The sequence below is a fragment of the Numenius arquata genome, chromosome 1, assembly GCF_964106895.1.
Source record: "Numenius arquata chromosome 1, bNumArq3.hap1.1, whole genome shotgun sequence".
NCBI lineage: Eukaryota > Metazoa > Chordata > Aves > Charadriiformes > Scolopacidae > Numenius > Numenius arquata.
The window spans coordinates 50,215,223-50,241,461 of NC_133576.1; the positions used below are offsets into that span (position 1 = coordinate 50,215,223).

The window sequence follows — 26,239 nt, forward strand, 5'->3', positions numbered from 1 at the left end:
TACGTCAGAGTCACGTAGATTGTTATCTGATAGACAGGAATTAAAGGAACTGTCGAGTTTTATGACTTTCTGTTGCTATCCCCATGCATCAACATTTATATCCATCTTATGTTTTAAGTCCCTGAAAATTTACTATCTCTACAAGATCAGGAGAACTTGTTAGAAACCAGATTAAATGATCTGAACAGTGTTCTCGAGTCTTGAGACTGCTCTCAGTAAATTCCTTTTTCAGCAATCTCCTGTACACAAATGATTGTTGCCAGTGAATTTCATGGTAAAAATAGACACCTGTATTATAATAAGCAGCCTTTTAGCTCAGGCAAATTGAATCTGTCTGGGGATCAGAGGATGACTCAACTTTCTAGTTTCATCAGTTCCCTGACTTCTCAAGTCTTTCACACTATGTGCAAGACTCCCACTTCCAAAGTGCCCTCCAGTCCTGCAGTTGCAGAGCATTGCTAACTCCAGTTTTGTTCTGGGATGCCATCTCCCAGATACCCACTAATCAGAAAATAAAAGTCACCTTCTTCCTGGCTGTAGGCTTACAGGGCAATGTATTTGTTGTTGTATGGCTGAAAGAGGGGATTCAACCTGTGGGAAGCAAGCTGTGTTATACGGTCTGATCCATGAGTGCTCTGCCTCCTCTTCCTTGACCAAGTGCGGGGTCATAAAACGTTGAGAAGTCTGAATTCCAGAGATGGCTCTAACAATTCAGTGTACTTCACAGTCCTTGAAAATTGCTTAATAGTTTAGCTCTCTGAAGCAAATGGTAATCACAGGCATGAAAGTCAAAAAAAGGAGGATTCTTATAAATATGGCTCAAAGGCTATGTCCATGAAGGAATTAAAACTCTGAAATGTGTTAGGGTAAGGAATTTATGTCTTAAAAATGAAGTAGTCTGTGAATTCCTTTCCTACTACCTATAGCCACATTATATTTTATTTTTTAATTTTCAAATAAAAGTAAGATATTTTACCAAACAGGTTTAAAATGGATGACCTAATCTTCAGCAAAGGCCTGTTCTTTATACCTAAGTGAATTACTCTACTTGAAAAGGCAGCAGAAAAAATGATCTAGTAAAATTCAATATAGTTTGTAATACAGTCAAGGTTTCTGTTGTGATAAGGCATACATGGTTAGTCATGTTATTTTTCAGACTGCAACTGTCGTACTATTTATGTACTAATCACTAAAACACACAAGGCTGACAATCCAGGACTTGTTTCCCACGTTCTTCTATTGACTTGAAGCTAGTTACAGACACCTAAAAAATGTGTCAGGCAGGACGTGGTCATGAATATCTTGGGTTTTTTTCAGGGGAGTGAAATAAGGGGTTCTTTCAAGTTTTATTTAAGAAACACAACACAGAACCCAGTAACGTAAAACAGTGGTTAACTATTGGGAATTAAAAATGTACATTTAGTTGTTAATACACTAATATAAAGCTGGAGATGGGTAACAAAAATTATGAAAACTGACTGTTGAGTTCTCTGCAGCTTGAAGTTTCAGTACCAACACTATTTTAGCTCCTCCTCTTTCTTTGTCACCTGTCCTCTTGCTGCATCTCAGCAAAAGAAGGAGCAAATAGGTCTGTCTGCTTAGTTCCCTAGTGTCTGACAGGAGCTGGGCTGGTTTTGGTTTTGTTAAGTGAGAAGGAAAAAAAAAAAAAGTAAGAGGAGACACTGAAAGCTGCCAAGGGAGTGTTACTAAGGTGTTACAGTACCTCAGATTTTTTATTTTTTATTTTTTGTGATGTAGGTTAAGTGTAGAGTCAATATGCTGCAAAACATCATCTGATGAGTGAACATGTCTAGACTTCCCATTACACATCTCTGTGCACTGTGAGGAGGGAGGGAACGTTTGATTAGATTTATTATATGAAGCCTGGGAAATTGTGGGAGAGTCAGAGATGTGAAGAGCTGTAGAAATTTGGCAAGGTTAGGCACTATTCAAATATCAAATTGTGCAAATTTGAGAGAAGCTTCTTCACTTTTAGCAGTTTACTATTTTAATATGTTTTTGGCGGTTTATTATTTTAGTATGTTAATATGAAGTACAAATTCTAATCCATTGGCTATTTAAAATTTGCAGGCTATTGGTATGTATGCATGCTATACTGATATCTATATCTATCTAAGAGTGTGGCCAGTAGGTCGAGGGAGGTCATTCTCCCCCTCTACTCCGCACTGGTGAGGCCACAACTGGAATACTGCGTCCAGTTCTGGGCTCCCCAGTTCTAGAGAGACAGGGAACTACTGGAGAGAGTCCAACGTAGGGCAACTAAGATGATTAAGGGATTGGAGCATCTCCCTTATGAAGAAAGGCTGAGAGAGCTGGGGCTCTTTAGCCTGGAGAAGAGAAGGCTGAGGGGAGACCTTATCTATGTTTACAAGTACCTAAAGGGTGGGTTGAAGGAGGAGGGAGCCAGACTCTTTTCAGTGGTTGCCAGTGAGAGGATGAGGGGCAATGGGCACAAGTTGGAACATAGGAGGTTCCACTCCAATATGAGAAAAAACTTCTTCACGGTGAGGGTGACAGAGCACTGGAACGGGCTGCCCAGGGAGGTTGTGGAGTCCCCTTCTCTGGAGATTTTCAAGACCCGCCTGGATGCAGTCCTGAGTAATGTGCTCTGGGCAATCCTTTGGCAGGGGAGTTGCCTAGAGGTCCCTTCCAACTCTGACAATTCCGTGATTCCTATAAGTCAACTACCTAAACTCAACAAATGCTTTCTCAAGCCAAATTTTCAGTCTGGAATATTGTATCAAGAGTTAGGACTTTTGAGTGAGTAACAGTAAGCTATTTTTGTGAAAGGAATGGAAATCTGCCCAATATGCTTATGTTAGCGTATATATGCTAAGGTAACAAAATAAGTTTAAATTACTTAGTATTGACAGGAATAGGATTATAAAGCTCTCATAGCTGGTTAGTTATACACATTAGTCAGTCAGTCAAATACAGCATTTTCTTAACTTGAGACACATTTTCTAACATGTATGTTTTAATTATAGGCATTTCAAGATGATTTGGAACAGGAACAAGTTAAGGTGAATTCTCTAACACATATGGTAGTGGTGGTGGATGAAAACAGTGGAGACAGAGCTACTGCTGCACTGGAAGAGCAGCTTCAGGTAATGACTAACCTTCTGTCTATCAGAGAAAAAGCTATCAGTGGCACTAAGCATTAATAAGGTTGAAGAAGAACTACTAGTAGTATTGGATTTATCTCTGGAGGTATTTCTGAGGATGATCTTAAATATATCTGTAGGATATAACTTTTGCATAGATGGATAAATGCACGTATTTTGGAGAAAAAACAAACACCTGAGAGCAACTTTCTTTCTGATTTGAGATTCCTTCAGTATCAGCCTCTTTTATCTATCCAAGGACAAGTGTTTATCTTCCATTTCTTAACTGTATTTCATTAGTCCTGACAGAAGTAGTTAAGGAGAAGGATCTTTCATTTAAACCAAGATTCCTTCTATTTTTCTTTCAGAAAGAAGAAAGTACATTCATTTTGTTTCATTGCCCAAGAAAATAAAAAGGTTTCTGGTTTTTGAATCATTACAGCCCAAGGTTTCTCTAAAGAAGCTGTCAATACGTTCAGCTGGAAGGTATAGCTGTAGGTGCAGACAGGTATCTGTGTGCTATCTTGAATCTACCTAATTTGGGTACAAATACCAGTAAATCCGTAAATAGTCTGGAATTAAAAGTAGGTAGTACATGCTTGGCTAACATGCTGACCACTGCCTCTTCAAAAATAAATCTCAGTTTTCTTTATTGCACCTTCTTAGTCACTCAGGGAGCTCAACCCAGCCATGGTAACAATCATCCTTTACCAATCTGTCAATTATTACTTCCTTTTAAATTAATCATAAGTGTCAGAACTGTGTGTACTTTCTGAAAACAGTGTTAGCTTTCCAGAATTTCTTGCCAACTCCTCGTATTCTGTTCAGTGGAATAAAGTAGATCCTTGCAAGCACGTGGTTCTAGAAGCTAAACTAAACTAGAAAAATATCTTGAGTGCAAGAGGAAGAAAAATGAAATGAAATACAAAAATGAATGGGAAAAAATTCAACCAGGATATTATTCTATGTTGGCAAACAGTAGGTTCTTGCAAAGCAAGAGGCCTATAGTAAAGTATGAGAAAAAAAAGGGAAAATTATTAAAGGCATTTGGTATTTACTGCACTTCATGAATTAGAAGATGTACAACTGAGATTTTTTTAATAGTGTGAAAAACAAAGGTTGGTGCATTACTGGACGTTTAATCTAATTTCGCATCTTCAGAAAGATATCTGAACAATTAAGAGCACATCAGGCAATACAGCTGCATCCCTCTATTATTACGCTGGTTGCAAGGGTGCCATTTGTATCCCGTGCAGCTTCTATGGCTGACCCATATAGGAATCCAAGCTGAAACAGAACTCAGATATTACTGTAATACGTTTACCTCATTAAAGAAACATAAAAAATGATGAGTGTAAATGGAACACAATGGAAATACACCATTCGTAACTGTACTAGTGGAGAACATGCCTGTTATTGGAATAAAGCATGCCCAATTATAACTGTCATTGAAAAAGTGTATTACTTGAAAGATGCCAGTAAGGTAGTTCCTGAGGCACTGTACCCTGCAGCACAGGCACACTCTGAGCAGAGCATGGGGTAGCGTGGAACAGTCCAGCTGCTCTTCAGTTTCCTCCTTGAATCACACTGTCTTAGAGAAGAATCTGAAAGAAAAGTTCAATAATACCATTGTTCTGGAAGTCACAAAATACGGAGCAGTATTACAGGTGTTAATAAGAACAAAATAGAAAGGTATAAAGCTATGGTGTTAAGGTTGTTAGGGAGGTGTGCAAAATTTCATACTTTTATGCCCAGGAGAGTTGAGTTACCCCAGTCTACCGACTATCCTAGCAAAATGTTACATCTCCTTTTTTGAGTGTACAGAAAGATTGTTTGGATTTTTATTTTATTTTATTTTTGTCATGTCACTTCCAAACTGAATATACACACGGGAGATAGGATGTGTTGGCAGGCCACAACCATTAGAGCATTTGACAATGCTCAATGGAGCACAATTGAGCAAAGTTCAAATCTTGATTATGTATCTGCCAGTCTGACTTTTAAAAGTAGAATGAAACAAGAGCATGCACCGTCGGACAAAAGAGCTTAATAAGGCTGCCTGAATGACATACTGGTCAGGATCAGATTTGAAAGAAAGTGAACAGTTATTGCTATGTAATAGTCCAGGCTGCATTTTCCAAGCAGCTGCGATTTAGTTATGCCTTTCTTTTTGAAAAGGATCGAGATAATGATTCCCAAAGTATTTTCACATATATAAATATGTATGTATAAAAAGGATATATTTATGCATGCATCTGTATAAAAAAATGTTAAAAGCCATGAAAAAGGTCACTTACAGATTTTTAAACTCTCAATAGGATGACAAGAATCTATACTGGCTTCAAATGAACATTGTGGAAGCTCTTAAGATTTATTGCATATGCAAAAAAGAAAATAAAAATCTATTTAAGAGACAGTTAATGGCATAGAAGCCAAAAGTGACCCCAGAAACAAATGATCCATAGAAAAGTTAACATTGCTTGGAAAAATAAAAGTAAACACAATTACAGTGCTTCTCTTACAAATAGCTTTTGCCTTAAGGGGTAGTCTGAGTGATTACAGCTAGCCTAGGTGAGCGTGAATATTAAAACTACTTTTGCATAACATTGATTACTTGACATATCGGTGTGTGACATGCTGTGAGGCTCTTACCTATTTATGCTGCTGCTGGGAACTGACTGTTTAGACTTGTAACTCCTAGACCCCATTAGGCTCAATCCAGAGCCTTACTAAAAGGCAGGGGCTGAGTAAAGCTCAAAACTGTATTTAGTGCTGCAAAATAGGAGGATTATACTAGCAAGTCTGTTAGAGTAGTCTGACTTATTTCTCAGGATAGCATGGGCAATTATCTTCAAGCCCAGAGAAATGGCTGGATAACATCCAGAAGCCGTGAAGGCAGGGAGTTTTTTCTCTAATTATACCCAACAGACAATAGGTCCCTTAAGGACTCTTGTGAGGTAGCTCAAATTAGAGCCCTTCACAGGCTTCAGGGGTCGAGGTCTGTGCTGGAAAGAGATCTGCATTAAATGTATCAAATGCTTCTTGATGGCCTTTTCCCCTGCTGAGGGAAAGGAGCTGAGAGTGTAATTTACACTGTCTATTATATATTCATATTATTCAGAGTACTGTCCTTTGATTAAAGATGATGTATGGGTATTTCTTGTAAAAATATGTCAAAATAAGTGAGGAATGTTAAAGAACTACACACACTGCTTACTGCTATATGGGAGAAATTCTGTGAATGTGCTAAATACTCCCTTTTTTAAAAATTAATTTTGCATATAGACAAAGCCATATTTCCACTATTTTGCATCGCTTTAAAGAGTGGATAGCCTTACTTTATTAGAAAAGCAGCTTTCCAAAAACCTCTTCTATTAGTTGCAGACTTGAGGCATATTATTTCACTTTTTATACATTCACTGCAGTGTTCCCAAGGGTTGTGTTGATTTTACTCATTTTCTCCTGTTCTGATGTTTCCTTACTTTGACCTTTTTGCAGACTAGGAATATTTTATCTTCTGCTTTTTGTAGTCATAAAGAATATTCTTTCAGAGTCCTCTCAATAAAAAAAAAAAAAGTTTCTTTTGCATGTAGATTTCTCTGAAAATTCCAGCTAGGTCTGTAAAAAGAGGCATTTCAGGGGAGCAGGATGGCATTTTACTTTTTACTATGGATTCAGTCAGCTTCTCTGGAGACTTCTTTTCCTAGGTGTTGGGAACAAAACCCTCGGTGCAGTCTCAGTTTCTGGGCATCACGCAGGCTATTTACAGCATTGACTACTGTTTGGTGTAAATAAGGAAGTAAAGGTGTCAATAAAGTCAAATAAAGTTGTCATTTAGTAGTCAATATCTACTTTTTAAATAGACAGTCCTGACATGGTATTTCTGACTTGAAACTGTGTCTTAAACCTATTCAACTAAACAGTAATCTTGGTGTCGTGGTTGTTACAATCTCTCATGAGAAATAACAGGCTTAAGGCAGGTCACAGTATCAACCCTTTTATCAGTCCAGTTACTTAGTCACTTACTTATTAAAATAACATGTCTTGTCAAACTATTGAGAAAAAAAAAAAAAAAACGATGTAGGTTTTGGAGCTCTTCGGCATAATATACTGAAAATTGTATTTTGTATTGATGTAGCAAAACATTTGTAGTATACAAATCACTGCATTTCTTAGAGTAAATGTCAAGCCAGATATTTGATCTTGTACTCTTGAGATTTTGGTGTTTTCTAGATGAGCAAACAAAAAATATTTTTCAAGGTATATCACAGTGATAAAGGCAAGTTGATGAAGGTGTTACTGCTGACGTTTTCACTGAATTTTCACTAAATTTTTAGAGTTGGAAGGGACCGTAAAGATCATCTAGTCCAACTCCCCTGCTGAAGCAGGATTGCCCAGAGCATGTCAGAGCATGTTACTCAGGACTGCATCCAGGCGGGTCTTGAAAATCTCCAAAGAAGGGGACTCCACAACCTCCCTGGGCAGCCTGTTCCAGTGCTCTGTCACCCTCACCGTGAAGAAGTTTTTTCTCATATTTGAGTGGAACCTCCTATGTTCCAACTTGTGCCCGTTGCCCCTCATCCTCTCACTGGCAACCACTGAAAAGAGTCTGGCTCCCTCCTCCTTCAACCCACCCTTGAGATACTTATAGGCATTAATAAGGTCTCCCCTCAGCCTTCTCTTCCCCAGACTAAAGAGTCCCAGCTCTCTCAGCCTTTCTTCATAAGGGAGATGCTCCAATCCTTGAATCATCCTTGTTGCCCTTCGCTGGACTCTTTCCAGTAGTTCCCTATCCCTCTTGAATTGGGGAGCCCAGAACTGGACGCAGTATTCCAGTTGTGGCCTCACCAGTGCAGAGTAGAGGGGGAGAATGACTTCCCTCGACCTACTAGCCACACTCTTCTCTATGCAGCCCAGGATTCCGTTGGCCTTCCTGGCCACAAGAGCACACTGCTTGCTCATTGTCATTTTGCTGTCTACCAGGACCCCCAGATCTTTCTCTTCGGAGCTTGGCTCCAGCAGGTCCACGCCTAACCTGTGTTGGTGCCTAACATTCTTCTTCCCCAGGTGCAGGACCCTACACTTTTCCCTGTTGAACCTCATGAGGTTCTTCCTTGCCCAGCTCTCCAGCCTGTCCAGGTCTCTCTGGATGGCAGCACGGCCCTCCGGGGTGTCAGCCACCCCTCCCAGTTTGGTATCATCAGCAAACTTGCTGAGGATACACTCGGTCCCCTCATCCAGGTCGCTGATGAATATGTTGAACAGGACTGGACCAAGTATTGACCCCTGGGGGACACCACTGGTTACAGGCCTCCAGCTTGAACCTGTTCCATTAATCATTACCCTTTGGGTCCTGTCACACAGCCAGTTCTCAATCCACCTCACTGTCCCCTCATTCAGCCCACACTTCCTTAGTTTCCCAATGAGGATGTTATGGGAGACTGTGTCATAAGCCTTGCTGAAGTCAAGGTAGATGACATCTGCTGCCCTCCCCTCATTCAGCCAACCAGTTATAGCATCGTAGAAAGCTATCAGATTGGTCAAGCATGATTTACCCTTGGTAAACCCATGTTGCCCACTTCCAATAACCCCCTGCTCTTCAACTTGTTTGGAGATGACATCTAGAATGAGTCTCTCCATTACCTTCCCAGGGACGGAGGTGAGACTAACTGGTCTGTAGTTCCCAGGGTCCTCCTTCTTGCCCTTTTTGAAGACTGGTGTGATGTTGGCCTTCCTCCAGTCTTCTGGCACCTCTCCTGTTCTCCATGACCTTTCAAAGATGATGGAGAGTGGCCCAGCGATAACATCTGCTAGCTCTCTCAGCACTCGCGGGTGTATCCCATCAGGGCCCCTGGACTTATGAATGTCCAGTTTGGCCAAGTGGTCCCGAACCTGGTCCTCCTCTACTGAAGAAAGAACTTCCTCTCTCCATACCCTCCCCCTTGCCTCCAAGGCCAGAGGTTCATGAGGGGCAGCCTTAGCAGTGAAGACTGAAGAAAAGAAGGCATTCAGCAACTCTGCCTTCTCCGTGTCTTCCACCACTAGGGTGCCCATCTCATTCCTCAGTGGGCCCACATTATCCCTAATCTTCCTTTTACTGTTTACATACCGAAAAAAACCCTTTTTGTTATTCTTAACCGAGATGTTGACATTGAGAGCAAACTATTTCTTTGTGAGGACTGTTGAAAAATTGCTGCTTGAACATGAGACAATAAAAAATTACTTGGGTATAAGGGGTTTTATAAAATACTATGAATAAAAGATTTACTGCTTTATTTATAAAACATCACAAGAATGCAATATAATAGAAGGCTGATATATAAAAGGTAGCATAAACATAAAGATAGGGAATTAGTTTGAGGCTTAGTCTATGATTAGCATAACTTAAATTTTAGCAATCAAATATAATATGCTGACACATATGGAGAAATTAAATAACTGAGAACATATGTGACAATATACCTATGTATGTGCCTGTTGCTGTCATAGACATCAAGGAAAATGATGGTTGTATACCTATAACCAGGACATTCAGTATATGTAATTACTTGATTTATGGGTGGTTATGTACAGTATATGTTCATAAGGAACTGTGCTGAAGTGCAGTTAGAGGTAGAAAAGGGGCCGTGTAAGTATAGATTTCATGATTCTAGGACTGAGTCTATATCTCACACAAGGCTGAACTTTAGATATTCCTACTTCAAGCATCTAATATAGTGCTGTATTGTATGGGGTGGTATACCTCAAATTCGATTCGGTTTGCTTCATATTCTAATAAAGAGTATTTAGAGCGTTCTCCTTGAAAAGAGTTTAGTAAAAGAAATATTTATAGTCTTTAACCATAATTCACAAAGTTATTAAAAAGAAAATATATAATCGGTTTAAATATTATTTTTCATTTTATCTCAACAATGTTGTCCATCCCATGTAATTAATTGATTATTAATTATTTAATAATAATTAAAGTATTAAATTAGCAGTAGGTAGTTTTTTATTTGTTTGTACAGATTAGTGCACGTTTCCACCAATTCCAAGTTTTCCTCGGCATCCATGAATGTATATATAAGTATATATCCATTATTTAAGTCCCTTTGCAACGTGGAGATGTAAGAGCTTGCATAACTCATGGTGTTGCACACTTTAAAAATTAAATTTTCTTCGGGAAAAACGTAAAGTCTGTGGAAGTGCATTCGTTCTTTCCTGGAGGTCCTGTTTGAACAAAATGTTTTTCTTTTCAAAAACCTTGTATTTTTCTTGTATGAGAATTCAAAATTCCAGGCAGCTGCAAACTATTGGTTACATTTGTGCAGTGTAACTTATTCTGATCTACACCTGCATTACCAATGGAGAGATGTCCAGTCATGAAAAGATTTTTCTAAAGTCATCGATCTAAACCAAAGGTGCCAAAACCTTTGCTGCTTAACTTTGGGATGATTTTTGAATCTTTCAGTAAAAACTGTAATTGTACTTTTAAAATGCATTACATAATTAGTATCCATAAAGTTCAGTGTAAATTAGGCACGAAACCAACCAATGTGATTCACCTCACCATCTGCATATATAGAATTTTAGACATAAAGATATTTTTCTTCTGTGATAGTGGGAAGAAAGGGCATACAGGGAAAATTAAGTACTTAAGCTTGGACCTTGTTAAAGAATAGCAAGAGGCTGCTTCTTACGACTTCATTGAATCGTGTACAGTGTTTTTGAGATGTTAAATAATAATAATTGTCCTGAATTGTGGGAATTGCTAGGAAAGACAGAGTCTCAGATCAGGGTTCAGATTTGAAGCATTTGAGCTATGAGAAAGGATATGCTTGTAATTTTTGAACTACTAATTAGCAAGCAAAGCATTCAAGGTTAAAAAAATATTTAATTGAATATAAAAAAATTGAACGAGTGCTTGATATTGCAGATCTGCTAGGTTGTCTTCTGGGGTTGGAGGATGGTGAGGTTGAGACTGTCTTGAGCTAAACTGGAAATGTAATCAGATTCAGGACAAATGAAACTAAATATAATTCATAATTTTTTATATTAAGATTTGTAGTTTTTCAAATCAATGAAATTAGAATATATTTTTTGCAGAAAAGGCATTATTGAGTATGCATTGCAGTATACATAGTATTTAATAAATACTATTTATGAAAACATGATTTTTTTATAAAAGGAAAAAAGTAATTAAAAAGAAAATTTGGATTAGCTGGCGGAGACTAATTTTCTGCACTCTGTCATGCAATTTGGCAATTTTATTTAATGATGAATGGGTAAAATGAATGGATAAGATATGTTGTACTCTATTTCCTGCTAAGTTGAGGACAGAGATGTTTCACCATCAAGTGTTTGTTTCTGTTGATACTGAAATTAGGCTTCTGAAATATTCACATTCAAAACCTGATTTTTTTTGTGTTTGCTTGAATTGTGATCTTTGATCACATTATGTTTTATGGCAAGCAAACACTAACACCAAATGTGATTTTAATGTGAAAAGAAACCCCATTCTTGGGTTTGCAAAATTGCTCGCTTTTTGTCTAGATCTAATTACCTGAAGGGTGCCTACAGGAAAGATGGGGAGGGACTCTTGACTAGAGAGTATAGTGATAGGACATGGGGTAATGGTTTTAAATTGAAAGATGGGAGATTTAGATTAGATCTTAGGAAGAAATTCTTCACTGTCAGAGTGATGAGACACTGGAACAGGTTACCCAGAGAAGTTGTGGATGCCCCATCCCTGGAAGTGTTCAAGGCCAGGCTGGATGGAGTTTTGAGCAACCTGATCCAGTAGGAGGTGTCCCTGCCCATGGCACAAGGGTTGGAACTCAATAATCTTTAGGTTCCCTTCCAACTCAAACCATTCTATGATTCTATGATAATTAGATAAGAAACCAAATACCCCGTATATAATTCCAAAAGTATATTAAAACCATGATCCTAATATGAAGCCTAAAAAAAGCAAACAAACCAACTTCCTCAAACCTACTCCGTATTCATGCAGTGAGTGACTGAAAAGGAATAATTCTCTGTATTACTGTGTAACATATTTGAGCTGTTTAAGAATTGGCATGTTTTAAAATCAGCATTATTATGCTAGCTGATTAGAGGTTTCATTTTTTGAAATTGAGCCAATATCTAATAAGATATAACTCAATGGCATGACAACTGCCTGTTTAGTCTGCAAGATTTGTTCTGGTTTTAGCGTTCGCTAAACAACAAACATGCTATCTGCTGACTTTTTACTTTGACATAAAATTGGTAAAGCTGCAAATTCAAATGGCATCCTGAAACTTTACCTTTTCCCAGCCTGTACAAAATAAAATCCTTTCATTCCTGGTAGAAAATACACTTAGAATTTTCATCGTTGGTTTTAAAAATCCACCATTTGGATGCTACATTTTTGCTAAAACTAAATCAGAATCCCTGTGAAAAATATGTAAATATGAAAAATGTAGAATCATAGGATATCTCAAGTTGGAAGAGACACATAGGAATCATCAAGTGAATAAATAAATGTTAAAAAATTAAGAAATTATTTTTCCTTTTGTCAAGATGTGCTTTTGAAGGACATGAAAAAATAAGAATGCAGTAGTAAAGAGTATCTTGCAGATTTTATAAGGTTTTTTTTATGTTTAGGAGGAGCTGAATAATTTGCATATGATGCTCAGAGGTAATTAAATCATTGCAAATCGTTGCAATAAAGGTTGTATAGTATGCTGCACCATCACAGCAGTATTAAGTCTCATCCTCTCTTGTAAGCATTTTTCAACAAAGGCTAGTAGGAAGTTTAAAAAAAAAGTAATAATGCTTGGTTTCAGTTAAAATAAGGGAAACAGAACAGGGAAGTGTTTTGTCTAGTTTTAAAACACATATAGTAGCATATGCTATAGATATCTAGGAAACCTTAGGGGGATTTGTGCTGGTGTGTTAGCTTATAAGGTGGGGTTTTCTTCCCCACTGCGGTATTTTAAAACAGGTGAAAACCTAGATCAACTACACTGATGGTGCAACTTAAAAACCAGATACTTTTTTGCTTTGATCACATCTTTGGGCCACCACAATTACATTTCGAGTAGTTATGGTTTGGGCATTGTAAAGTTTTGAAACTGAGGTTTTTTTGAGAGCATAGTACCAGAGACTTAATAGAAAAATGTGTCTATAGATTAATATTAGAATTCTCACCTTTTGGCTCTGTTCTTTCCCTGTTCTCTCCATTTTGTTTTTATTTCAAATGGTGATAAGATCAATTTCAGTGTGATATGCAATACATTTTAAGGGCTTAGGACTGTAAAAAGTGAATCATGAAAGGGGTTTCACAAAAATTTGTAATGCCGTAGGAAAATAGGATTGCCTTGTTTTAAAGAAAAAAAAAAGGCAAAAAAATGCAAACTTCTATTGTGTGTTTCTTTCTAGCACTTTGGAAAACGGTGGGCAATGATTTGCAGATGGACAGAAGACCGATGGATTCTTCTGCAAGATATTCTTCGCAAATGGCAGCACTTTGCAGAAGAGCAGGTGAGTAGTTTTAGCAGTTATAAATAGGAGTGTTCTTCAAAAAATTGCACTAGAAAAGGCCTGACTGAAGGTTCTGCATTCTCTTCTCTCCAATTTTCTTTCAGTGCCTTTTTGATGCATGGCTTACTGAGAAAGAGGATGCTGTGAGCAAAATTCATACAACTGGCTTTAAAGATCAAAATGAAATGCTGACCAATCTACATCAATTAGCTGTATGTATTTTTCATTCTCTTATTTTATGTTCAACTTATTCATGAGTCTGAGTACAGGTGGCTTTACCCTATTCTCAGACAATATGGTTTAACAGAACAGCTGTTTCATACTTTGGGAATGGATGTTGTCTTGCATGGATGGAATAGGTTGGTCCATGGTCTTGCTGATACAGGAACCAATATAAGTACAGATTGTCTCTTCAGTCAAAAGTTTCTGAACTGAAATAGCATTTGGGTGTTTTAAAAATATGTATACTTCTATACTGAAAGTTTCTTTGTTGATACTAATGATGTATATATTAGAATCATTGAATAGCTTGGGTTGGAAAGGACCTTTAAATGTCATCTAGTCCAACACCTGTGCAATGAGCAGGGACATCTTCAACTAGATCAGCTTGCTCAGAGCCCTGTCCAGCCTGACCTTGCGTGTTTCCAGGTGTGGGGCATCCACCACCTCTCTGGGCAACCTGTGCCAATGTTTCATCACCCTCATCGTAAAACATTTCTTGCTTGTATCTACTCCAACTCTACCATCTTTTAGTTTAAAACCTTTCCTCCTTGTCCTGTTGCAACAGGCCCTGCTAAAAAGTTTGTCCTTATCTGTCCTGTAGGCCCCAGGAAAGTACTGAAAGGCCACAATAAGGTCTCCTCACAGCTTTCTCTTCTCCAGGCTGATCAACTCCAACTCTCTCAGCCTGTCCTCATAGGAGAGGCACTCCAGCCCTCTGATCATTTTTGTGGCCCTTCTCTGGACCCACTGCAACAGGTCCATGTCTTTCCTGTGCTGAGGGCTCTAGAGCTAGATGCAGGTGGGGTCTCGCCAGAGTGAGTAGAGGGGCAGAATCACCTCTCTCGACCTGCTGGCCATGCTTCTTTTTATGCAGCCCAGGATACGGTTGGCTTTCCAGGCTGTGAGCACACAGTGCTAGCTTATGTCCAGCTTTTCATCCACCAACACCCCCAAGTCCTTCTCCACGGGGCAGCACTCAATCCCTTCATCCCCCAGACTCTGCTGGTACTGGGGGTTGCCCTGACCCAGGTGCAGGACCCTGCGCTTGGCCTTGTTGAACCTCATGAGGCTCACACAGGCCCACTTCTCGAGCTTGTTCAGTTTCCTCTGGATGGCATCCCGTCCCTCCAGTGTGTCAGCAGCACCACTCAGCTTTGTGTTATCTGCAAACTTGCTGAGGGTGCACTTGATCCCACTGCCTGTGTCACTGATAAAGATATTAAACAGTACTGGTCCCAGTACGGACCTCTAAGGGAGACCACTTGTCACTGATCTCCATTTGGACATTAAGCCATTGACCCCTGCCCTCTGGATGTGACCATCCAACCAATTCCTCATCCACCAAACCATCTACCCATCAAATCCGTATCTTTCCAATTTAGGGAAAAGGATGTTGTGGGGGACCATGTCAAAGGCCTTAGAGAAGTCCAGATAGACAACATCAGTAGCTCTTCCCTTGTCCACTGATGTAGTCACTCCATCATGGAAGGCCACGAGGTTGGTTAGGCAGGACTTGCCCTTGGTGAAGCCATGCTGGCTGTCTTGAATCACCTCCCTGTTGTCCATGTGCTTTAGCATAGCTTCTAGGAGTATCTTCCCAGGTACAGAGGTGAGGCTGACAGGTCTGTAGTTTCCAGGGTCCTCCTTTCTACCCTTCTTAAAAATGGGTGCAATGTTTCCCTTTTTCCAGTCACCGCCTTCGCCTGACTGCCATGATATTTCAAATATCATGGAGAGTGGCTTGGGAACTACATCAGCCAGTTCCCTCAGGACTCTTGGATGCATCTCATCAGGTCCCATAGATTTCTGTATGTTCAGGTTCCTCAGGTGGTATCAAACCTGATCTCTTACAGTGGGAGGGACTTTTCTCCCCCAGTCACAGCTTAGTGGTCCATCCACTCAAGAGGTGTGGGGAGAAGGGTTGCCAGTGAAGACTGAGGCAAAAACGTTTTTGGGTACCTCAGCCTTCTCCTCTTTCATTGTTACCAGTTTGCCAGTCTTGGTTGGGGGGGTACGCTATCTTTGACCTTCCTTTTCTGTTTGACATGCCTACAGCAGCCCTTATTATTAGTTTTTGCATCCCTTACCAAAGTTCCAGCCATGCCTTAGCCTTCCTGACCCAATCCTTAAAAAACCAGGGAGCGTCTGTATACTCTTCCCAGGATGCCTGTCCCTGCTTCCATTGCCTGTGTGTTTCCTTTTTGCCCTTTAGTTTGACCAGTAGGTCTCAACTCAGCCATGCTGGTCTCTCGCCTTCCTTTTCTCATTTCTTACACCTAGGGATTGAGAGGTCTTGTGCTCTCTGGGAAGAGTCCTTAAAGATCTGCCAGCTCTGTTCTGCTCCCTTGCCCTGAGGGCAGTTTCACAGGGAGTCCTGTTGACTAACTACTTGTAGAGCTGGAATTTTGCTTTCTTAAAATTTCAGGGTCCTGACTTTACTCTTGCCCTGAACCATATCCCTCAGGGCTGTGAACTCCACCAGTGCATGATCACTGCAGCCCAGGCTGCCTTCAATCTTGACATCACCAATTAGCTCACTTGTGTTGGTGACCATCAGGTCCAGTATTGCCTGTCATCTGGTGGGGCTATTATCTGGCTTAAGGACTTATTGTCAATGCACTCCAGGAGTCTCCTGGATTGCCTACAGCTTGCTGTGCTACTCTTCCAGCAGATGTTGAGGTGGTTGAAGTCCCCGAGCGGGACTTAACCCAGGCTCCAGGGAGGTAACAGACTTCCCTAAGAGGAGAGTCTGGTCAGGACGTTGGGCCCTCTGTTCCCCTCAGAAGGGGAGTCACCTACAGCTATAGTCCATTTTTTCGTAGAGGTGGTTGTGATACGGGGGGGTAGGCCTTTCTGACCTTGGAAGCACCTCTCATGTAGATGGACGTCATCCACGTTATCTGTTGTGGCCTGGCCTTCCACATCCAGAGCCTTGCACCTGTTGTACAGAGGCACCTGGGAAGGAGAGGGGGGCAAGGAGGGGGTTCGCCTGCGGCATCAGGCAGGGATTTGACTCCATTCACTCCTTTCCTTTAAGTTACTGCCTTCAGCCTGTTGCAAGGAGGATATAGGAACCCCTTCATCTTGGGTTTTTCCTGATAGTTGTTCCTATTTCTGTCTCAGGGAGGGTAGAATATGGTTCCATCAGTCCATCTCTTTCTCAGACTCCCTGATGCTCCTTAACCTTTCTACTCCCTCTTGTAGCTGTGTATGTGAGACTGAGTATTTAAGTATGTGTACAAAACCAGATGCATATGTGCAAGTACTCATCACATATCAAAACCTGTTATACATTCCTTGAACTTGAAAAAGCTAAAGATTCAAAAGTTGTGAAATGCTGATGTTAGTAGTACTTTACAACTGTATTTCAACTGTAGTTCAGAAATTTATTTACATACATAAAATGCACCCTTTTCAACATGTCCTCTGCCTCACTCTTCAGAAAATACTCTACTATGCATTGTTTTTATGGAGGGAATGTAATGTAGGTTTGACTGGCCTAGAAAGATGCTGTGCCTGTAGAGATAAAAAACTTGTCATGGCCTATACTTGCAAATGGTTTTGTAGCATTAGGAGCTTTGTAAAGAAAATGGTATGGTATGTGCTATTTTTGTACATAACAATGACTATGCATGCATTGAGAGAAAAGGAACCATTCATGCCCATGCTTTTGTTAAAATAGGTAAATTATTATTGCTGTAAACAGGAACTTCATTGGTAATCTTCTGTTTAAACAGAACTATTATTATTTGTTTAGTTAGATAGGTGGGAAAAAGTGTCCCAGGCGTTATTTCAAGACTTGGTTTTACAGTTTACATACTAGAATTTTCAGGCATGAAAGATTCTCAAGTTATTATTAACTATTTGGTTCTACAGTAGGCTCAACCTTAGATTTTTAAAAATTATTTTAGAATTGATGTCCTACTTGTCCTTCTGTATTAAAAGTAGATACATTTGGGCATTTGGTCAATACCATGATGTTTCTGAAGTTTAAGTAACTGTGATGTTTTTAAAATTTACCATATTTTATCCTCACATATACAAATGTATGGGTTTTTTTCTTTTTAAAAAATTGAAATCCTTGTAGCTTGATTGTTTAATTCATAACTACCTTGCAGGTGGTCCAGAATTAATGGTAAATATCCCTGTTGATTGATAGAATTACTAGGAAGTTCATATTTGTTGATTTATTTTTTTTTCCCAAAATTCAAGACCCCAAAGTATGGTTGTCAGCATGATCCTAAGAAACTGTAATTATTTTTTTTCCTTTTTCTTTCTGTAACTCTTTAGGGGCTAATAAAAGCATATATTTAGAAGGCACAGACTTGGATTTTGATTAAAGATTACTTAGAATTAAGTCAATTTCTTTGTAAAGGAAAGGAACTCCTCATGTAGTCAGTTGTCTCATGCTTCTTGGAAATTCTGGTAATCTAATGTACGAGCAGTCTTGAAGTTGACTGCAAGCCAGGCTTTTATTAATGCGTAATGAATTAGAGGCAACTCAGGATGCTTTACAGTACCTTCATGAAGAAAAATTTATGGCAAGAAAATCAGATTTATTCAATAAATTAGTACTTGTGGGTTTCAGCGAGTTGCTGGAGGAGATAGGAACTGGAGCTTGAAATGTTTATCACAAATTGTGAAGTAGCAAGCTATTAATGGTTTGAAAGTATTAAGGGTAAGACCAGTTTGGGTACCTTTCAGAATCGCTTGGAAATACAGTTTTAAGAGGGAAATATTTTCCTTTAGTAGTATTTTCATAAATTTGGTTAATGAAATAAATACACACTCTTATGAAGTTAATTATGTTGCCAGCTTAAAACCGTAAGCATTACTTTTCATGAAAGCTTGGTGGTGTTTCATGAAACTGAATGTCTGAACACCAGAGTAAAGTGATTCTTCTGTCCCCCTGAATCTCAACAAGAATTATGTCATCCTTGACAGAACAGGCGGGGTTTATTAATAGTAACTTAATCTTTTTTTGCACATGAATAACTTTGATGTTTTTAGAAACAGCTGATCCATAATGCAATGCAATACTTTAGATATCTGAAATGTTGATGGTATGCTGGAGAAACACTGCCTCTGTAGTCTCTTTGATTTGTAACAGAAAAATATTTTCTCCTTTTGGAATTTCTCTGTCAGGTTTTAGACCTAGTAGCAGAGATCTCCAAATTCCAGTGAGTATGTGTTTTTACCTTCACACAATGTCAAATTGTCAGGATTGTTGTGGATGAAGATTTACTATTTTAGTCTACTCTGACTCAAGGAGAATTTGTATTAATGCATTACCCACATGAAAATTCTTGTCAGGGAATATATACTTCCACTCTTGGACTGGCTTTTAGAAATAGGGAAAAATGGGATCATGGTGTCCTGACCCTGACATGCAAATCATGCATGTCTTTTGACTTATGTTATTTTGGCTGTAGAGATGTGTTTGGATGTAGTAAAGGAGAAGCTGTCACGAAAAATTGCCTTTAATTAGGCCAGCTTGTTCCAGAATTGTAAAGGTGATTTTTTAAGGCAATAAACATACATTCTTTTACTACTATAAAAATGTTTATATTCTTAAAAAATGGTAGCTCAGTTCCTCAGTTGTCTAATCACATCCAGCAAGAATTTACAGTATTAGTTTATCCTGTTAGATCTTAAGAATTTTAGGGTTGATATCATGATACAGCGTAAGACCTTCCAGACTATTTTTCCTGTCTCTCTCATATGCACAACTTGGCAAGATTAAGGTCATGTTCTTTAGCCAGATTTCTGTCTCTTAAGCCTGAAGGAAATTTCTGAAGGTATTTTATTAAACCATTTACCATTATGACTGTTCATTTGAAATTCTACAACCCTCCTACAAGGTCCTAAGACTTCTAAAGGGCCTGAAGTGAAATAAGTCTGTTGAGATGCTGCTAACAGCATGAAAAAAATGTTGACTCTTACATCACATTAATCATTACATCACATAGTAACAAATAGAAGGTAAAATAAGAAGGACCAGCTGTAGTTTTCATGCATATTTGCGGTTCAGGGTACTTCTGAAAGAATCAGGATTTAACTACTGTTTGCTGATGCAGAAATACATCGTGTCCTCTCCACAGTAATTTTATCTCATGTTCCTCAAGTGGGAAAAAATACACTGTTAATTTTAGACAGGATTCCTTATAGTAAGTGCTATTACTGCTTAAGAGTAAGCTTTCTTTTACCAATATTTGTTAAAATGGTAGTCGGAATGCATATATTTTCAGATAGTAGTAAAGATTTTGAAGAAGCAGAAAGACTGAGGTTGTTCCTGAACTAAAATCTCCACACATGGATTCCTGCTTTAGGATTGCTGGAAGAGTCATACTGTTTCCCTGCTTCAGTGTGGGGTCCCACCCAGGAGAGACAGGCCTTCCTGACCTGCTGCAACATGTATCTTTCTCGCAGGCTGCAGTTCTTCATGAACTGCTCCAGCATGGGTCCTTTCCACAGAGTGCTGTCCTTCAGGAAAAGATCGCTCTAGTCTGGGTCCCCCGCAGGGCTACAGGTTCTGCCAGCAAACCTACTCCAGCCCAGGCTCTCCACAGGGTCACAGCTTCCTTAAGGCACATCCAGCTACTCTGGCATGGGGTCTTCCAGGGGCTCAATGAGGACAACCTACATCACCATGGTCTTCACCCCGGGCTGCAGGAGAATCTCTCCTCTGGTGCTGAGAGCACCTCCTCCCCCTCCTTCTTCTCTGACCTTGGTGTCTGCAAGGGTGTTTCTCTCACATTTTTCTCATTCCTCTCTCTTGCAGCTCCTGTGCAGCATTTTTTACCCTTTCTTAATGATATTTTCACAGAGGCAGCACCAGACTTACTCATGGGCTCAGTTTGGGCAGCAGTGGGTCTGTTGTGGAGCCATCTGGAACTAGTTCTACCCGACATGGGGGTACCCCCTGGTGTCTTCTCACAGAAGCCACCCTTGCAGCACTGCTGCTGCCAAAATCTTGCAATGTTAAACCCACTACAGATGCTGTCTCTCTTTTTCCCTCAGCTTTAGGAGTCACATTTTCATTGTTATTGAAATGAATAGGTAAAATGTATTTTTGGTTAGTGAATCAATTCATCCAGTTCTAACGTTGTGGTAAAATTGATACCAAGTCAGATTTCTTCTTAATTTATATACTGTACCTATAATATCTATTTTTAGGATTTTTTTTCAGATAGAACTGCTTTTTGTAAGAAATTTTTGTGGCTTAATCTCAAATGGCTTGTTTCAGAGGATTAATTCAGTATTTGTATGTGAAAATTGATCTTTGTCATTAACTCTCTTCTGGGATTTGCTTAGTCTAAAAGTCAGAAAAAATGTTTAGGCTTTACTACTTTGTGCATTTATTAATAATGAATATTCTGCATTTCTTTTCTGATGTTGATGGGTTGTTGCTGTAGTTTTAAAAATCTTTCCTTAAAACAGCCACCTACTATTTATTCACTGTAACTATAATTGTCTCAGAATTCTTACACAAGGCGAAGTTTGACATAGAGCATGGACTAAGCTGGAGGATGTGATCCACTGAGAATGTAGAACATAAGTGGAAAGACTGAGGTGGAATTTTACTGTCATTTATGGCACAGACTGGATAGGTTGTTTTCATGTTCTCTTCCTAAGTTTTGCAGCCTGTAAAATGAAGGTGACGGTGTGCCTTTTTTTTGTAAAACACGTTGAGATCTACTGCAAAGGCATACAAGATCTAGGTCTGTATGTTTATAGTAAATATTCCATTAATATAGAGTTAAATCTTCTCTTGCTTCACTTAATGCAAATTTCTTTACTTATTAGAAGAGATAAATTAGGTATTAACACCATTTTTATTGGAATAAATCTCTTAGGAGCTGAACAATTAGTTTACAGCAGATGTTGCTGATTAGATACTACAATGAGCAAAGAAAGTTCTTGGTGATGTTTAAGAAAAAAAAAAACAGCAATAATTAAAAGCTTGAAAAAACCCACCTAGTAGAAGCAAATTACCAACAAATAAGGAAACCACTTTATAATGTTCAAATATTGGTGTTTACAGTATGCATTTGACAGAAGTTATTTGACAATTAATTTCATAAATCAAACACTACCATTTATTCTCTTGCAGATTGGTAAATTGCATATTTCGTTGTTAGCTCATTAGTATTTTAGGTCTGTTCTTGTACCAGAAAAAAAATAAACCTAGAGCATGCTATTTGTTACTGTAGCACATTGACAGGTTTTCAGTAAGGAAATGTGAAAACAGAATCCCACAGTATATTTTAACAGGTTAACTGCAGCTATCAAAAAGCATATTTAGGTAGTAGTGAGCAGTACCTTTGACAGAAAGTTGTAGCATCCTTCTCTTTCTAACATTTCACTTACTGATTGTTCTCCATGTATCTGAAATTGATGCTGAACTCATTTGTGCATTATTCAGCTGTTGTCAGCTGTGGAGGTTGGAATTAAAATGCTGCTGTTCAGAATTCACTAATCACATTTCATAGGGTACCTTTTTTTTATTATTTCAATCAATGTATGTGGTAGCTTTCATGTGAGCTATTTCAGACACTGTAAGCAAAAAAAAAAAGTCAAATATAGAAATCCTTGAAATTTTAAGATGGTAAATTGTTGTACATCTAGTTTGCTTTCTCCATCAGATCTGCTACTATGCAGTTTCTTAAATATAAAGTTTGTTAGCTGCTATTTCTTAGGGACATGTCAATTTAAATTTTGATATCTGTATCTAAAATAAGTAATTATTGTGTTTCAAGCCACATCTGAATGGAAAAGAGTACTGATTACAAAGACTATGAATCTTTCTTTTCCTAATATGTATTTTAGATTACAATTTTCGATGATACTGTTACAGGAAAGTATAGGTAGACTAAATTCTGTTGTCTAAATATTTATTCACTTATTCATTTCATGCCTTGGGAATTAGATTGCAATCCTCAGTTGCATAGAAAGTTTAAAATTTGGCTATGGTTAGCACAGATTAGGGTGTAGAGAATGAATGCTTAAGGTAGCAAAATCAATGGAGTAAACCAGTAGAGTCATGAAAAATAAATGCAGCTGAGAATTGTAGTGACAGATGTCTCTTGGATCTCTGAAGAGCCTATAGAGAGGTTTGCATGTATAGATCTCAAGAGTTTCAAGATCCCTTGGAATTTTACTGCCATAGAGATGTGAAGACTGACAATTTCTCCTTTTCTGTTAGCATGCATGGGTTCAAGCTGTACGGAGGCTTGTAGGGTGCAGTGGTTGCACACAGAGAGTTTCCAGGGTCCCAGTAGCAGAGCCCTTTCCTTGGCACACTCAGAAGGGCTCCTAGGGTTCTGCAAGGCTTCCCTATTTCCTAGGAGGCTACTGCTGTGTAACCAGAGCCTGCCGAGATCCGAGGAAGATGAGAAATACATGATTCTTCATTGCTGCCAAAACCAAACTTACTTTCTTTCAGCTTTTTTTTTTTTTTTTTTTATCCTGGTTTGGGATCAAATGTTATTTTTCTAGAAAACTGCTTTTTTCCCAGTGAGTTTTAATATGCAATGTATGACAAAGTACAACAAAACTTTAAAGAAACATCGTTTGAAATGTTGATATAGTTGTTAACATTAGTGCAGTTTTAAGGTCATCAATGTCACACAGCTGTTAGCTTTTTGATTTATGTCACCACCTGAGGCATGCTCAGATATCTGGAGTTGCTCCACTTGTCATGTAATATTGCTTTGTGAATTGCAATGTGTCCATTCCACTATGTCAGCTCTGCCAGCAGTTTTTACAGTAACTACAGCATGGAAGTATAGTAGTTTGTATGAAATACCCTTACCTTTTTTGGTTCTTTATGATGCTCTCTGTAGGATTTTTCTTCCAAGTTTGTTGGCTTTGGTTCTTGGGGTTTTTTTACTGCTGTCTGAAGTACTGTTCTTCCTGCTGTTACTGTGTTTAACAGATCCTAAAAGGAGATCTAGAAATGAAAAGACAAATGATGGGTAAGCTGAAGTCGCTCAGCCAAGACCTCCTTGTAGCTGTGAAAAATAAAGCAGTGGCTCAAAAGTTGGAAAGTCGTCTTGAAAATTTTGCCCAGCGCTGGGATAGCCTTGTGCAGAAGGTGGAGAGCAATTCTACACAGGTTTGTTAAAACCATCATTTTGTCAGTTGGTAACACTGAAATTCTTTGCCAGTCAAATGCTTTAAGTTGTTTTGGTGCTGTTTGTTACATTATTTAAAATTTTTCCCTGCGTGATTGCTTAAGATGTTTTATTTTTAGGACAGCACAATACAACTGTCATAAAACTTTCAAGAATATTGTTTATCTCTTTCATTTTTGATCTTTCTTTATACTTTCTTGGGATGTTAACTATGTTTTCGGGGATGATACAATCCATAATGAAAATACTCTTTCCAGTTAATTTATTTTTAACCCATAATAGTTGGTTATTTCAAATGCACAGTTTTTATGGCTCTGTGGAATAGCACTTAGTTTGAAATTAGTGTAAGGACTGTTTGCTACTTAAAGAGAAATTATTTTTATTTCTTTTCAACAGTGAAAGTTTTTAATAGATTATTGTTTTACTTCTGCTTATGTTATGCTGATTTTCAGATTAAAAAGAGAGGCCATAAAAAGAAGTTTCTTGGAAAAATAAAGAAATCAGTCCAGAATGCCAATCAAAGTCAAAATGCCAATTAAAAAACAACATAATCTGCTATTATTTTGCCCAGCTCCTTTATGTTAACCCTAATATATTAAAAAGAGGTGGAGGTTTTAAAGTTTCACATTTTTTAAACCAGATAACAGAAGTCAGTGCTCTGGTGTAGTGCTGAAAACATATCCATTTGTTTTTCCTAGCCATCTGTCAGCATCTCTTTCTTACTGGATTTAAACCCAAATCAGCTCACTTTTTTTTTTATTATTCCATTATCTCATTAGTTTTGAGTTATTTTTGTGCTATCATTGTTATGACTGGTGAAATGGAAACAGACATTAAGACTTTTACTGTTAACACAGCATAGAATGTTACTGCATTGACCTCTGTCCTGTCCCTAGAGGGCCTCTCAGTTCTGATCAGTTTGATTCAATTCCTTTGACCATGCTGCATTTTGTTGTTGCTATGTTCTAATGTTTTTATCAGCTTATGTTTGGGTAATTAAACAAAAGCTGCTATAGTTCTGTAGTCATCTGAATACCTCTCAGTAACCTTGCTTGTGACTCATACCTTAATCTTTTAGTTTGCTCTGCGATACAATTTCTTGTCTAGCTGAAGTTGGAAAAATCATTTGGGGAGAACAGAAGAGAAGAAAGTGGGGAAAGGGTACAATTTATCTTATTAACAGAAGAGAAAACCAGTTTGTGCTGCACACCATTTATAACAGTTGAAAATTTGATTTAATTCTTGTATATTTGCTGTAGGAAACATGTTGTTTCAATGCCGAGGAAAATCCAGAGGTGCCTTTTTAGTTTGGGGTGGCCAGAGTCACATGATTTGAAGAAGTCAGTCACTTGAGAGGGCTCAATAATTATTTAGTTTGTTGATCGGTCCTAAAAGCAGATACTAGTTTTCAAAATGGAACTTAGCTTACAGAAAAGATAGCCTCCTTGTGAAGTGAACAATCCTGAGGGTGTACATCCATACATCATAGGGCAGCACAGGTGGGAGATGCTTTGGATTCCCAAAGCAGTGTAACTGTCTTATCATAGCAGCACACTTCAATTGATAAGCTTTTCCTCCAAGGAGAGGCTACTTTGCTTGGCTTAGAGTTGGTATGCTGTTGGGGGCATGCTTATTGCTTCAAATTCTGGAGACATGGCATGCTCAGTGCTAACTGAAAGGCTGCTTCCTAAGGCACTGTTACACAGTTAAGATACATCCTCTATGAAATACTGCCAATGTACGTTTTGCCGTGTGTTTTCTATTTAGGCAGGGCAGATAATGTTAGTGGGGTTTATACATTTATTCATTACAGAGCTCATTGACACATTTATACTGCAAGAAAAAAATGCCTCTAGGAGATCTAATTCTCTCTAATCATGAACTGGAGAGGAGGGGAGCTGGAAAAGGGTGACAAATACAACATTTATCAATAAATCTATCATAAAATGAACATTTTATTCATCAGTTAGATATTGACTTCAAAATGAACTTTATTCCATTCATTAATAATTCTTATAGTACCTTCATAATTACATTTTTGTCATTAGTTACTTCCCCTCCCTCTCTTACTAAAGTGTCCCTAAATGATTAATTTGTTAACAAAATATGAAATTAAATGAAAGAGCCTCAGCCTCAGTTCAAAGCTGATTCTCCAACTAGACATAGGAAGTAGTTATACATCCCAAAGGAAAACGGCAGAAAGTAGAATGTGAGTCCTCCCACTCATTGCTGCTGAATTTAAGCATCTAG

General features: G+C 38.5%; 1 protein-coding gene across 2 annotated transcripts in view; it reads left to right on the top strand.

Moving 5' to 3' along the window:
- Positions 1 to 26,239, top strand: part of DMD (dystrophin) — a 1,192,402-nt gene that overhangs the window by 398,916 nt on the left and 767,247 nt on the right. For both annotated transcript variants that reach the window (XM_074159135.1, XM_074159144.1), the window contains exons 13-16: positions 3,009 to 3,128; positions 13,530 to 13,631; positions 13,736 to 13,843; positions 23,791 to 23,970. In XM_074159135.1, coding sequence (XP_074015236.1) covers positions 3,009 to 3,128; positions 13,530 to 13,631; positions 13,736 to 13,843; positions 23,791 to 23,970 — 510 coding nt within the window. The remainder of the gene's footprint in view (positions 1 to 3,008; positions 3,129 to 13,529; positions 13,632 to 13,735; positions 13,844 to 23,790; positions 23,971 to 26,239) is intronic.